This window comes from Podospora pseudocomata (assembly GCF_035222375.1).
Source record: "Podospora pseudocomata strain CBS 415.72m chromosome 1 map unlocalized CBS415.72m_1.2, whole genome shotgun sequence".
Taxonomy (NCBI): Eukaryota; Fungi; Ascomycota; class Sordariomycetes; order Sordariales; family Podosporaceae; genus Podospora; species Podospora pseudocomata.
In genome coordinates this window covers 69,279-83,989 of record NW_026946364.1, presented here as the reverse complement: position 1 = coordinate 83,989, position 14,711 = coordinate 69,279, and the positions used below count along the sequence as shown (strand labels likewise).

At 54.8% G+C, this 14,711-nt stretch overlaps 6 protein-coding genes across 6 annotated transcripts; 4 read left to right on the top strand and 2 right to left on the bottom strand.

The window, feature by feature from the left end:
- Positions 1–350: 350 nt before the first annotated feature.
- QC762_100720 (uncharacterized protein) lies at positions 351–1,460 on the bottom strand (the record flags this gene model as incomplete). The annotated part of the gene is made up of 1 exon (XM_062884452.1): positions 351–1,460. The coding sequence occupies one exon, from the start codon at positions 1,458–1,460 to the stop codon at positions 351–353; it is 1,110 nt and encodes a 369-aa protein (XP_062747210.1).
- Positions 1,461–2,043: 583 nt separating this feature from the next.
- Positions 2,044–3,036, bottom strand: QC762_100730 (uncharacterized protein; the record flags this gene model as incomplete). The annotated part of the gene is made up of 1 exon (XM_062884453.1): positions 2,044–3,036. The coding sequence occupies one exon, from the start codon at positions 3,034–3,036 to the stop codon at positions 2,044–2,046; it is 993 nt and encodes a 330-aa protein (XP_062747209.1).
- Positions 3,037–3,833: 797 nt separating this feature from the next.
- Positions 3,834–5,806, top strand: TIM50 (mitochondrial inner membrane protein required for protein import; the record flags this gene model as incomplete). Its single annotated transcript, XM_062884454.1, has 2 exons — positions 3,834–5,098; positions 5,162–5,806. The coding sequence occupies exons 1-2, from the start codon at positions 4,070–4,072 to the stop codon at positions 5,804–5,806; spliced, it is 1,674 nt and encodes a 557-aa protein (XP_062747208.1). The 5' UTR covers positions 3,834–4,069.
- A 1,304-nt stretch (positions 5,807–7,110) lies between these two features.
- QC762_100750 (uncharacterized protein) lies at positions 7,111–9,068 on the top strand (the record flags this gene model as incomplete). Its single annotated transcript, XM_062884455.1, has 2 exons — positions 7,111–8,429; positions 8,482–9,068. 2 exons carry the CDS (start codon positions 7,111–7,113, stop codon positions 8,744–8,746), a joined length of 1,584 nt encoding a protein of 527 aa, XP_062747207.1. The 3' UTR covers positions 8,747–9,068.
- A 290-nt stretch (positions 9,069–9,358) lies between these two features.
- On the top strand, positions 9,359–11,143 carry QC762_100760 (uncharacterized protein; the record flags this gene model as incomplete). Its single annotated transcript, XM_062884456.1, has 1 exon — positions 9,359–11,143. One exon carries the CDS (start codon positions 9,359–9,361, stop codon positions 11,141–11,143), a length of 1,785 nt encoding a protein of 594 aa, XP_062747206.1.
- A 2,088-nt stretch (positions 11,144–13,231) lies between these two features.
- Positions 13,232–14,573, top strand: QC762_100770 (uncharacterized protein; the record flags this gene model as incomplete). Its single annotated transcript, XM_062884457.1, has 3 exons — positions 13,232–13,474; positions 13,537–14,083; positions 14,140–14,573. The coding sequence occupies 3 exons, from the start codon at positions 13,232–13,234 to the stop codon at positions 14,496–14,498; spliced, it is 1,149 nt and encodes a 382-aa protein (XP_062747205.1). The 3' UTR covers positions 14,499–14,573.
- Positions 14,574–14,711: the final 138 nt, after the last annotated feature.

Here is a 14,711-nt window from a genome sequence, read left to right as displayed (position 1 = left end):
ATCTTCCCATCCATCTTTCGAAGCTGGGTTAGATGGTGTGGATGGACGTCTTTTTGGTTACAGAGTCGGACTTTTGGGTTTTCACAATTGACTACCTACAGCAGGGGTGGTGGTGGCGGCATTTTTCTCATCCTTGTTGCCTGTTTACATGCCCCTGAACCCCTGAAGCGATTAGAGGTATCCACTTCAGTTAACACCAGAATACTATCACGAGGGACAAGTACATCACCTCTGTGTTGCCAGCTAATGTCGCTAGAAAACCATCGAGCTCCTGCAGAGCATACACTGAGGCACCTGTTGATGGTTTTGTGGTACGAGAATCTCCTTGTTTAAACAGCCTATGGCCCTGTCTAAACTTGCAGCCCACTCTGCAGGCCCCTCAAAATCTTCTTTGCCTCTTCCCTGGTCTTCTCGGCAATTTCGCCTGCCGGGTCAACACTTCTGACCAAACCAACGCCACTGCCAGCATATGTTGCCGTCCTGCCAGTCTGTCTTCCCCAGGCTTTATCGCCGTCTTCTTTCACACTCTGGTCGTGTTTCTCCTTCAGCTGATCAAAAGAAATGCCACCCTGAGTGTGTTCCTCCCAACTTCTGTTGACAATTGTCCTCGGCGCCCACTTCTCTTCCGGCCACCCAAACGTCCCCCTCAGGTGATTGTACAGATGGGTCCTAACTGTATTCTTTCCGCCGTCTTTAGCCTCAAGCACAGCGTCCTGGTAACCCTTTTTGATTCTCGCCTCGTTTGAACACAGAAACCTTGTCCCCATGACCACTCCAGATGCCCCCAGGCACAGAGCCGCAGCCACACCCCTCCCATCAGCAATCCCTCCCGCCGCAAACAGTGGAATGTCACCTGCACCCCTTTCCTCCAGTGTATCTTTGATTTCAGGCACCAACGTCCCCAAACTAGCCCCATCACTCGTCCTCCCATGCCCACCCGCTTCCTGTCCTTGGACAACCAGCACATCTGGCCTCCCCCGTTTCGACTCTGCCGCCTCAACCGCTTCACCCACAGTCCCAACCTGCAACCAAATCTGACTCCTCCCCTTGGTCACCCCCCTCAACCCCTCAGTCCAGTCGTCAACATCCTTTTGCCCATCCTTTGGCGCAAAAAGCCAAATCGCCGCCGGGATAAACTTTTCCGCCGCCTCCTTCGCCGAACCGAGATCACCATTCCACAGCTGGAACCCAATCCCAACAGGTAGAACCCCCTCGTCTTGGACACTGAGCCGTGTAGCGTCAGAAGCCCGCTGTGAACATAGCGAGGCGGCTTCGGTCAGATCAGTCAGGATGGACTCGGGCTTGATACCCGGGCCGATGAACCCCAAACCTCCAGCCTCAGAGACGGCGAGGGCGAGAGCAGGGCCCGACATGACACGCATGGGGGCCGAGATGATCAATGGGAAGGCGGCCCAGGGGTAGTGGCTCTTGAGTGAGTTGCGGATGGATGAGGCGGCCATTTTGACAGTATCGATAGTTTGGTGCGTTTGGCTCAGGGCAGTTGTCAATGATGGTGATGGTGATGATGGTAACGATAGTGATGATGGTGATGATGGTGATGATGGTGATATGGTGATGATGGTGATGATGGTGATGATGGTGATGATGGTGAAGATGGTGATGATGATGGGTGGGGTCTTTAAAGATGAACTAGTCCGCGGAGTTCCGGTTACTCTCGGGCGGGCCAGCCAAACACAGCTCGTTCCTGAGCAAATCGCGGTCGAGGCTTGTGGGTTTAACTCGCCGCCAACGGTAATAACGGCAACAACTCGAACGCCTTTGTTTGCACACCTGCAGGCCGGTGGGTTTTCGATATGCTAGGGTGTTAGGTGAGCATAAACTCATCAGTACGACCTCGATGGAATACTTGCTGCAACACAGAGCAATAGCGGCAACAATCAGCAAAATATCCACCGTTGGAATGAGTGAAGTGATGAGATGCGTAATACAACATATATGCTCATAATCACGATGACCGTACCCAACCGTTGCCCATACCCATGCTACCCAGCCGTTGTCCACAAACCAAAGAAAAGAAAAGCCTCAAGCCACAACCGCAACCCCAATCCCAAGCGGAGCCTGGCTCAACATAGCATTATTAGCAACATGGCCTTCGGGGACAGCCTCCACCTCGTCTTCAAAGTCGGCCCAACCCCTTTCAGGACCCCAGCGAACTGACAAGCCCCGTGCATATGCAAGTTCTAGCAGAGCACGCATCATGGCGCCCGATTTCTTGACGCTTGACCAGGCGTCAAAAGTCAAGCAGTCGATAAATGGCATCTCATCCAAAACGCTGCTGAGAAGGCTGGTGCTGAAGCCTTCGTAATATCCATCGTGACGACGGAAGCCGTTGAAGATGCCATCACTGGGATCGCACTCGACAAAAACGGTCAGTTTGCGCACGTTGACGCAATCAGCAAGCCCGAGCGCTGGGTTCACCACCCATCCGCGGGGAGGTTTGCTCCAGCCGGGGCCGAGCCGCAACTCTAGGGATGTCAAGCAGTTACGCTGACGTGGTTTGAGGCGCGCAAGGAGAGGCTTCTTCGTCTTGAAGTAGCGGCCCGGATGCGTAGGGAACAGCCGGAAAGTACGGCTGCTGTAAAACATGTGGGTTGCCTCATAGTAAATCGTCTTGCATGTGCGCATGAGGCCCAGCTTCTTGTGGATGCGCTTGTAATTTGCCGGATCAAGGTCGAGAACACGGTCGACATCGGCAAAATAATAACCATAAATGGTGATCCGGAGCTCGGGTGGCAGATCCAAAAACCGGAACGGCTTCTTTGGCTCGGCCTTCTTGACCACGGCCGCGGTGATAGAATCGCCGGGCGTATCGGAGATGGTCAATCCGTGCATCTTCTTCAACATGTCATCATCCAAGTCGTGTTCTGCCTCGGAGGCATAAGTAGATGGGTAGGTCGAGCTGACCGGGGTCGCGTCGCTCGAAGGAACCGGCGTGGGGCGGGCGGAGGACGAGGCGAGAGAGGAGGAGGCAATGGCGCGGGCACGAGGGCCCTTTGCCGTCGTTCGGCGGGCCATGCTGCGCTACTCTATACCGTGGTATCTATGAGGAAGGATATGGGCGTGGTTTGGAGGTTTGGAAGCCGAGTAAATGCTCAGTCTTGGCTTGCAAAAGGCAAAAGTAAGGCTGTGTAGTGCCGAGTTACGAGTTAATAGTGGCAAATGTTTGCTGGAGGGACGGACTGATGAAACCTACGGTCAATTCTGGTTTGTAACAGCTAATCGCAAAGGCACAATCTGGGTGCTTGTTGGGCGGGCGCAAATGCAGAACTCAGAGGGTGGTCCCATGGTGAGCACTGGAAAAAGTCGACTCGTGGACCACCCTCTAGAATGCATCCGCGGCGGCCATGGCAGGCAGATGTGACAGAAGAATTGATGCTTTGGCTGGGATGAAGGTGCGAATCATGGAATCGCAGGGGTGGAGAACGGAGAACCAGGAGGAGGAAACAGCCGCGACTTTTTAAACCAAACAGGTAGATGAGGGGAAATGGATGAATGATAGGTTCAATCTCACAGGGGAGGGCAGGTACTTCAGGCACAGGTTCGACGACTGCATCGATGCAGAAAGGCAGTTGATGATTGAACCGAATCCCATGGTTCAATGCTCAATGGCATGCGGGGCATCACAAGGGTGGGGCACGTGAGAGCGGGTCTCTCCGACAGCCAGTTCACCATGACGAAAGACTGGACCCACCACTGCGGGCTTATCGGCTTATCGGCGATCGAGTGGAGAACATGCGATTGGCCTGGCAGGTGGCAGATGGCCGGCAGTGGCAGGGATTGTGTGGGCTTTTTTGACTCCAACGACTGCTTGGCAGATGTGCAGCAAGAAGGTTTTGAGATTTTTTGGTCAGAGCTTTGGACCAAGGTATGGGCCTCGACTGGTCAGTTGTTCAGCTGTCATTGAGGTTGGAGCACTTTGACGACTTGCAACCCATCTTCACATACAGCTACTTCCATTTCCATTCTTTCATACGATATCGCCGACCGTAGCCGAGACCGAGGAGGACCCCCGGGAGACTGAAGCAGCAACATCCAGACAACAAAAGTCATGATGCTGGCACGAGCTGCTGCGCGCCCGGTTGCGGGTGCGAGAGCTGCGGCTTTTGCGGCGTCGTCGGCCCTCCCCCGCCAGACATTGCCGGCCGTATGGGCCCGAGGAATGGCCAAGGACAACAAGTCGAGGTTTAATGCTCCAAAACAATCACCGTCACAAAAGGCCGCTGCCGAACAGCAGCAGCAACCAAAGCAACCAGATGCCCCGCCATCACCACCGCCACCACCGCCACCACCGTCGTCGGCCGCCGAGACAGAGGCCAAGTCAACCACACTCCAGGAACAGGAGCCCGAAGAACCGATACCCGATCTGTCCAAGCTTCCAGACCTGACACAGGGTATCCCTTCGACTTTGGAATACGAACGGGCCGGTGCTACAGACAAGTCCACCATCGGAGACGAGGCGGCTTCGGAGGCCGAAGCGGGGGGTGCTGGGAGCGGTGGTGATGGGGGTGGCAGCGGCGGGAGAAAGAGGCCAAAGGGTGAACTTCCCGCTTCTGCCTATGTCTCGTCGTCGGAGCGCAAGCGGAAGTGGTGGACCTATTTCGCACTCGCCTCTGCTGGCTTGGGTGCTGTCGGAGGCACCGTGTATCTGGGCAGGGAATGGAGCGAGGAGGAGCTCGCCAAAAACCCCAGTGTTGGCAACGGCTGGAGTCTGGGGCTCTGGTGGAAGCGCGCCGTGTCACGCATGACAGAGACTGTCACGTACTATCAGGAGCCGTCATTTGAGAAGCTGCTCCCCGACCCTGACCCGTCCTTTGAGCGTCCCTACACCTTGTGCATCAGTCTGGAGGATATGCTGATTCACAGCGAATGGAGTCGCGAGCATGGATGGCGTGTGGCAAAGCGGCCGGGCGTGGACTACTTTTTGCACTACCTCTCGCAGTACTACGAAATCGTCCTCTTCACCACCGTCCCCTGGGGCACCGGCGAGCCGCTGGTGCGCAAACTGGATCCCTACCGTTTCATTATGTGGCCCCTCTTCCGTGAAGCCACAAAGTACAAGGATGGCGAGATCATCAAGGTGTGACTGCCAGCCCTCCCCTATCTGACATGGACGCCGTTAGACTTACACACGTGTCTCCAGGATTTGTCGTACCTCAACCGTGATCTGTCCAAGGTGATCATCATCGACACCGAAGCCAAGCACGTCCGTGCCCAGCCCGAGAACGCCATCATCCTCCCCAAGTGGAAGGGCAACCCCAAGGACAAGGACCTGGTCGATCTCGTCCCCTTTTTGGAGTTTATTCACACCATGCAGTACGATGACGTCCGCAAAGTCCTCAAGTCGTTCGAGGGCAAGAACATTCCAGTCGAGTTTGCCCGCCGTGAGGCCCTCGCCCGCGCCGAGCATCAGCGCAGGCTGGGTGCCAACAAGGTTAAGGCCTCGGGCGGCGGCATCGGCTGGCTGAGCAGCCATCTCGGCCTCAAGCCAAGCAACATGAGCTTGATGGTGACGGAGGGTGAGGAGAACCCCACCGAGGCGTTTGCCAAGGGCAAGATGCTGCAGGACATCGCGCGTGAGAGAGGCATGCGTAACTACTTGGCGCTGGAGGAAGAGATCCGCAAGAATGGCGAGAAGTGGCTGAAGGAAGAGCAAGAGCTCCAGGAGAAGATGCAGAAGGAAGCCATGAAGAGTATGAAGTCGTCCATGTTCAGCTGGTTCGTCAAGGATGAGGAGACATCAGCCTCATCCTCAACAGATAGCACTTCGGGGCCCAAGACGGCGTAGACCTGAACACCCCCACCATGTAACAATAGTCCAACCACTCTTTTTCTTTCCTCTCTGATGCTCGAGAAGATTGGGAGAATGACCTCTCTCTTTCTGTCTCGGACAGGGTGGCCGGAGCAGCAGCAGCAGCAGCATGTAAGCCACGGCTACGTTGGGACAGCGGCACATAGGGGTCATGGTAATGCAGCAGGGCGGCGAAAAAAGCGACCAGGTTGATTTGTATGTACGATTACAGGCGATCATGGGAAAAATGTATGCGTATAATTTGTCACTTCACTTTTTTTCTTTCCCTATATCGGCATGACAAGACGTTTGAGGTGGAACAAGACTTTTTGCCCTCTGGCTTGGACGGCAAGGGGAATATGTGGCAAGAGGCTCCGACTGATGGCCGACCATGGCACGACACAACGTTTTGCTACGTGAGGTGGAAGAGGGGGCGATGGTGACATGCAAGGGTCCCTGACAGGCATTTCGTACTGGTTGAGCAACCTCATTCAGTGACCTGGCAGATCTCGGATGAGTACAAGCAGTGCCAAACCGCCCAAATGGGGTGCCTGATGTTGCACGCTGATGTTGGGGTGGTGGAACAACACAGACCGGTTTCACGACATGTTTGGCATACTCAACTTTGGTGATGGTCCGGGATGATATCTTTTTTTTTCTTTCCTTCGCCTGTCAAAGCCTTGGTGGAAAGGAGTTGTCAGAAAGGTACGGTCAACGTGGGCAAGGAGGCGGGTGTTACGTTCAAGTTAGCCACTGGACAGTCCTCACGAGAGCTGACAGACCTGGGCAACAGGAACCATCGTCCTGCCGGTCTAGAAGCGCAATGACCTAGGCCAGGGGGACCATTGCAACCGGTGACGACCACGACTTTCTCTCCCCCCACCGAGATTGAGGTGACAGAGGTGGTGGGTGGTCGATAGCGGCCGGGTCACGACGTGGTTTGTATGGGTGACGAGCCGGGCGCTTGCCTGTTTCTTGCTACCCAGTCGCCATGAGCTGGCTTGGTGTCTTTCTTGACGTGGTCGATCACTCTGGCTCGCGCAGACAGCAAGGCGAGTTCTGGCCGGGCTGGTTTGCTCAACGCTGTAGAACAAGAGGGTAATTCTCGTTGACCTCAACTCGGGCGTGGTTGGGATGTTGAGGACCGAAAAGGATATATATTTCCATCTTCCTCCCCCGGTTTGGCGTTTGGAATATCTCATCATCCAACGCATACATCTCTGCATTCATACAGTCTTTCTCTACTCAGTTCCAGTCGGCTCCAAAAAGTTGTCCTTGTTGAAGCCTCTCTTGTCGCCAAGATGCATATTTCTCGCACCGTTCTCACCACCATCGCCATTGCGGCAACAGGCTCAGCCCTTCCCGCCTCCAGCTGCGGAAACGGCAACTGCCCCCACAACGGTGGAAACACCCGCATCTCGAGCGGCAACGACCAGGGCGCTCAGCAAGGTCAACAGGGTCAGCAAGGCCGCTTTGACAAGACCCGCCAGAACGGCAATGGCGGTCTGTCTACTCGCTCCCACGACCTAATGTTCGCCGCTGGCCACGGCGCCGACTCCGGAAACCAGATGGGCGGCAGCAACACCGGCAACAACGGTCTCTACGACAAGTCCGGCGACTACCTTGGCAAGAAGGAGCTCAATCACGAGAGCCTCCAGCTTTCGACTACGTCTGGCGGCTCCAATATCCCCTTCACCAAGGAGCAGCAGTACCAGCCCCGCTCCGAGGTCAACTCCGGGCTTCACAAGAACAACAACGGCCAGCAGCAGCAGCAGCAACAGCAAGCTCAAGAGAATGGGCAGCTCATGACCACCCTCGACAAGATCCGGGAGCTTCTCTTTGGTCCCCAGCAGCAGCAGAACCTCGAGCGCCAGCAAGAGGGCAAGGGCAAGACCCAAGTCCGCCGCTCCGAGGTTCAAGGCCAGCAGCAGCAGGGCCCCATGGGCTCTGGTGCCCTCGGCAACGGTGGCCGTTTCGAGTCCAACGCCTACCCCCAGAACAGTCTCGAACAAGAGAGACAGCGCCTGAGAAACGGCCAGCTTGAGCAGCCACTCGGCAACAACGTCAACAAGGACGAGGGCCTCACACAGGGTCAAAACCAGAGAATCAATCTGGATAATGGCAACCAAGGCCAACAGTCGACCAACGGGCAGCTCCAGTCCGCTATCAAGGGTGGTGAACACCAGAACCCAGCCATGAAGGAGCAGGATGTCCCCACGATTGTCATTTCCCAGCACGAGAAGGTCCAGCCCCGCGGTCAGGGACAGTCTTCCTCCAAGGGCTCCAGCGCCAACACCAACAATGAGGGCGACAGCGAGTCCACCAAGTTTGTCCAGCCCGCCCAGATGAAGGCTTACAATCAGGAGGATACCCCGATGCAGCAGAAGCTTGAGAAGGGTATCTCGTCCTCTCAGCTCCTCAACAAGGGCGAGAACAACAACCAGGGCCATCTTTCTGGCCGTGCCGAGCATCAAAACACCAACTCTGGCATGACCAATGGGCAGGACGCAAAGGCTGAGAAGGTTCTTGGCTCTTCGGATCAGGGACAGCAATGGGGACAAATCCAGGACGAGCTCAAGAAGTGCCTCTACGTCGCTGGCCAGCAGGGTGACATCAACATGTGAGTTCATGCCTCTCCCGGCGTGAGAACAAGAGAACTGACCAAGAAACAGGCTCCGCGACTGCTTCAACAACGACGCCGACAAGATGTCAGGCTCCCTCCAAGGGCAGCAGGGACAGCAGGGGCAACAGCAGCAGCGCTTTGATTCCAACAACTCCGGCCAGAATCAGGGACAGCAGGGCCAGCAGCAGCAGCGCTTTGATTCCAACAACTCCGGCCAGAATCAGGGACAGCAGGGCCAGCAGCAGCAGCGCTTTGATTCCAACAACTCCGGCCAGAACCAAGGTCAGCTCCAGGGTAACAAGATCCAGGCCTAGGCTTGCCGACAATGTTCAACAAAATCAACAAAAGCATTTATGAGGATGAATGACTGGGATTGGATTAGATCAGTGATGGACGTTTGAGCCTTGGTCTTTTTTGCATTGCTCTTTTTCTGTGCTAACAGCAGCTTGGATATCTGGGCGGCCACTCGTTTAGTTATCTCATTATTTCCTTGTTTTCTGTCATTTTGCATTGCATTTGTTTTGTGTTTTTGTGATATTCTTGTACTGTCGAGTTGGGCCACTCTGGCAAGAACTTCTTAACTCGAGGGTAGAAGAATAAAACAGTCATTCACTACTTTGCTGATGTCCAATGAAATGAAAAGGGGCCTCCTATTTTCAAGTGGACCCTAACCCTCGCCTTGAACCAACCAACCGCCGCCGCGTCTGATGTGCCGCTGACATGCCGTGCCGCGACTCGACTTTGACGTTGCAGTGGCACGCGCTCGCTGACAAGTGCCACTTTCGGGGTCCAACTTTTTCTGGGACGTTTCCATTGATCAACCTCGACGACGCCAACAACGGATTTTTATTTTCCTCATTCCTTTTTCCTTCTCTTCGCTCCCTTCTGATTTTCTTGTAATTTGTAATCTTCAAAAAGAAAATGTCATGACGCGATTCTGCAGCTTCCCAAAGCCGACGGCGATTCTTCGCCATGTCTTGCGCGTCCTCATTCCCGTCTCCATCGCCCTGACGATTTATCTCTACCTGTACCCAATTTTTGGCACCTGCGCATTTCCGCTGCCGCCCTCTTCGTTGTCGGAAACACGGTCGCCTTTCCTCGAAACGGCCAAAGCCCACTGGGTTCCCGCTTTTTTCGCCAATGCGACGGCGACAGCGACAGCGACAGCGACAGCGATCAACTCGAGCATCGAGGAACCTCCCGCCCCAGCGCTCCCCTCGAAAAAAGCCCCTTTCCGTCTCCTGACCCTCGGCGATCCGCAGTTGGAGGGTTCTACCTCGATTCCGATTGAATACCTCGGCGTTTTCCCCCATGCGAAATCTCTCGTTCGCAACTTTAAGCTGTCGCGACTCGGCATCAAGCAAGCCCTCCACGATGTTGTCGATATTCTGCTAGAGGACACCTTCAACTTTTTCGAGTCGGTCCGCAAGATCATCGACCTGTTCGGCAACGATTTTTACCTTGCCCACATCTATCGGTCTGTCCACTGGTGGACTCGCCCCACACACGTAACGGTATTGGGCGATCTTGTCGGTAGCCAGTGGCTTAACGAGGCTGAGTTCACCAAGCGCGCGAACCGATACTGGAACCGTGTCTTTCGCGGCGCAGAAAAGGTGCCCAATTCTCTGCAGGCGTATCCGGCCGAGGAGTACGATCTGTCCGGGTACCTCTCCCGCTTTGACAATGACACCACCTGGGCCAGGCGCATCATCAACGTGGCGGGCAACCACGACATTGGCTATGCGGGAGACATCACCACGAATCTGACGGCGCGCTTCGAGAAGGCGTTTGGAAAGATCAACTACGAGCTGCGGTTTGAGCTGCCCCTGCCCGAAGGTTTCGACAGCAAGACTCTATATGATCCCGACACCAATACCGAGTCCACCAGGCTGATCCCCGAGCTGAGATTGGTGGTGCTCAACGACATGAACCTCGACACTCCGGCGCTCTCGACCCAACTGCAAGACGATACTTATACCTTTATCAACAATGTCATCAACACCGCGGCCGCAGTCGAGTTTGAGGGGCACTATACCGTGATTTTGACCCACATCCCGCTGTACAAACCAACCGGTGTCTGCGTCGACCAGCCCTTTTTCGAATTCCACTCGCACGACGGGACTCTGAAGGAGCAAAACCAGCTCAGTGTTGCCGCGTCAAAAGGCTTTCTGGAAGGAATCTTGGGCATGTCGGCTTCTTCCAGTGCCCCAGGCGGCGGCAAGGGGAGAAGAGGCATTATTCTCAACGGTCACGACCATGCTGGATGTGACACGTATCATTATGTGAACCAGACGGCCGAGGGTGGAGAGGTGGAGTGGCAAGTGAAGCGGTGGAGGCAAGCGGTGAGGGAAAAGACGGCTGGCAAAGAAGCGGAGGGTGTCCCGGGCGTCAGAGAGATCACCGTCAGGAGCATGATGGGAGACTTTGGCGGAAACGCAGGCTTGTTGAGCATCTGGTTCGACGAGGAGAGCTGGCAGTGGAAGGCCGATTACGACACCTGCCCGCTGGGGACGCAGCACCTGTGGTGGCTGGTGCACATTCTGGATCTCATCGCTGTTGTTGGGCTGGTGGTGTACATTGCCTGCGGAGCTCTCAAGGTGGTGGGGTTGGATGTTGATGGTCTGTTCTGGGGATCAAGCAAAGCATCAGCCAAGATGCCGGCGGCAACTACACAAACCGAAAAGGCCCGAGCACAGCCCAAATCTGGGTAGGGGTGATTGCCTGCGTTGATATTGTATATCTACCTGGCCCTGTGCATAGACAATTGGACATGCCCTTTTTGGATGGCATCCTCTTGGTGTATATTGAACTCATATTTGGTCAGCCCAATGCGACCCTGACATTTATGCATACTATCTTTCGGCTCCAGCACGGCGGTATTAAAGCGTCCAAGCTTTCAACCCCATCAAGATTTAAATGCCCGCTAAGCAACTCCGGCCCTCTTCCTATAGGACCGCATATCCATCCAGATACTCCGTATGGACCGAGCCAACGCCGGCGTCACAGACCAGTAGAGCTAGTCCACTTGGCCCATCTTTTGTCGGCTGGCGATGCCGCGTTAGGTTTCTATTGGTGGACAGTCTTTGCGGCATCGTCGTCGTGCTGAGAGAAGGCGATGTTGTCATCAGCTAGCATCTTGATATCAAGACCCAAGCAAGAGCTGAGGCCATCCCAAGCCTTGTGATCGGTACTCCACAGTGCCGCGCAAGAATTGATCCCAGGCTGCCGCCATACTCAAGGGCAGGGCATCCCAGTACGTACCCCACAGGCACCAGAGGTGTGGGCCCAGTCGTCGAAAAGTTTAAATTGGTAGAGGCAACAAGTTGCCAGATCACCACAACAGGAAGGAGAATCGCTGGTAGGGTCGGGGTTCGGGGACTGGGCGAGGGAGCTTGCCTGGTGCCTGTGATCGGGCACTGCCGTGTGCCGAAACGTGTTGTCCGGGTTTGAAATCCTTCAATTTTTCTTCGGTCAGAATAACCGCGGGATTCACGGGGGCTCGCTCGGACGCACCACCCGCTGACAATTGCCGGTCCGCCTCGGACGGGAAGAGCCAGCCGTTTTCATGCCGCTTTTTTATCAAAGAGAAGAACAAGCTTGGGCCTCTCTGTTTTTCCCGTCTCCACCGTCCGATTTTGACTCCTCAGCATCGCCCTGTGAGCACTGTTGATCGATCTCGTCAAACGAGTCAGGCTCCACCGAAAAGATCCTCGTGGGCCACCAGTCGCTTGGGAGCTAGCGAGGAGAAAAGCAACAAGCAAAGTCTACCACACAGACGACCTGAAGAAGAAAAAGAAAAAAGGGTGGCTTGTGAAGGTGGAACTAGAAATATTCACTACAACACACTAGGGTCCCGGCAACGTGCACGCGGGGAAGCCTGTTATTAGCAGTGCGACCTCAGGGTAACATTCAAAACTAAGTGACTGAGATCACAAAAGTCTCGTCAAGGCTCTTGCAGGCATATATGTTAACAAGCATACAGTATCTACAGAGGTGCAACTGCCGCTGTCAAGTCACGCGAGGAGCGGAAACAAACACAAACGCTGGTTGGCCCGTGGAGGATGCTGTTCGCAGAATGGCATCATGTCGAAGAATAAGAAATTATAGACCACGTTTTCTCCTCTCTGTCCTTGAGTGTGTCAGCAACATCCCAAGCTATTGGCAAAGTAGGGGCCAAGGATCCATCAGAACAGAAGCGAATCAATGGTCAAGTCCCTACGCTACGCGGTGACCCTGAAGGCGGCGCCCCTTGATGTCGATATGGAAGCTTCGGGGACCATGCTGGTCGAAAACAAAAACCCAAACGAAACATCCACAATAGTTCTGGGCTCGATCTCCCCCTTTCCGTTTCTGGCTAAGCCAACCCTCTCCACCAGGCTGCACACAACACAATCCCCTGTCCTTCAGGGTTTGCTTGCCAGCCCAGGAGGTCGGTACGACAAGGGCCACCCCTCGGCAGGAACGTCGATAAGGAAGGGAAGCCCGGGGGCATGATAGTTCCATGGTATTAGGTCTCAGTTTATCCACAGCTGTTGAGTGGGTGTCTTCCGATCCTTTCCATCTTTGATATTCTGTATAACAATTCCAACCTCCTCTCACCCACCGGTCCCCTGATCCTCTCGGCTGCCCTGATAATCTCGATCTCAGCATCTGCAGATCTTTGTTCGCTTCACAGGTCGATCCAGCCGCCCAACCGTTGGCAGTTGGGGTTGTGTTCTTCCACACATTCGTTACCTTTGTTTCGTTCACCCTGTATTAGCTTTCCGGCGAGTTTCGGATCGACATTCAGACAACCAACGATGGCCGACGTAGTCCTCACTACGCAAGAGGACGGCACCAAACCGGACCAGTTCGCCACCCCAGTCGAGCTCACTCCCGCCGAGCTCGCCGCCCTTCCTCACGACGATGCCGGTCCAAAACTCGTGGCCTGCGTCTGGACCCTTACTTGTGTCGCTGGCGCCTTTTTGGCTCTGAGACTCTACTGCCGGATGCTCAAGAGGCAGAGTTTGTGGTGGGATGATTACTTTCTCATTGGAGCTATCGTAAGTCTCACGATACCCCCAATTCTCTTGTCTAGGTCCCTAGTGCTGACGCGTGAGCCAAGTTGTGCATCACCGCCGAATCTTCCTTGATGACCTACATGACCACAATGGGATACGGCAAACACATTTGGGATTTCCCCATGGAGAACATGATTCACCTTTTGCTTCCCATGAACATTTCGGGCACCCTCTCCGTCACGGCTGCCGTGTGGTCCAAGACATCCTTCGGCATCACCTTGCTTCACCTCACCGACGGCTGGATCAAAAAGGTCACCTGGTTCTGCATCATCAGCATGAACATCGCCATGGGCCTGTCCGCCTTGTTTCCCTGGGTCTCTTGCACGCCTATCCAAAAAGTCTGGGACATGTTCGTCGAGGGCACGTGCTGGGCGCCGCACATCTTGGTTCGCTACAACATCTTTTCGGGTTCGTATTCGGCCTTTATGGACTTGACACTTGCCATGCTCCCGTGGAAGTTCCTCTGGGGCCTCCAGATGAGAAACAGCGAGAAGATCGGTGTGGGTATCGCCATGAGCATGGGTATTTTTGCTGGCATCACGGCCATCATCAAGACCAGCATGGTCAATGTCATGTTGTCTGAGGATTTTGGTAGGTCCCCCAGACTGCTGTAGAGAAGGACGTTTTGCTGACCGACCTTAAAATAGCCGACGCCATTGACCTTTGGATTTGGGGCAACGCCGAGGTTTCCGCTTCGATCATCGCCGCCTCTATCCCCATGCTTCGTGTTCTCGTTCGTGACGCAAAAACCTCGAGACAATACCACAGCGGCTACGTCAAGGAAACCGGTGCCAGTGGCAACCGCAGCAGAATGATCACCATCTCCAGCCGGCCCGCCCCCACCAGCAGCGATCTCGAGCTTCACCGACTGGGTGACGACGACCAGAGCGACCGAGGAATCCTGGTGCAGAACGGGGAGAAGGTGAACCCAGGCAAGAACGGCATTGCCCAGGTCACTGAATTCACTGTTCAGTATGAGGATGAAAAGGCGGCCCAGAAGGTTTAGGGGTCCGGCCCTGTTGTCATGTTCCTGGAATGAAGTGACGGCCGGTTGAAAGGAGGTTCTGGAGAAAAGGTGCTGTCAGGTTTGAAAACTGATTCTCAACATCCCAGTTCGGTTCTATAATACCTGGTTTCAGGAAATATTTCTCTTCTTTATTGAACAACAAACGCCAGGTGATTGCAGTTGGTGGAAACACAAGACGGATAAATCTAGACT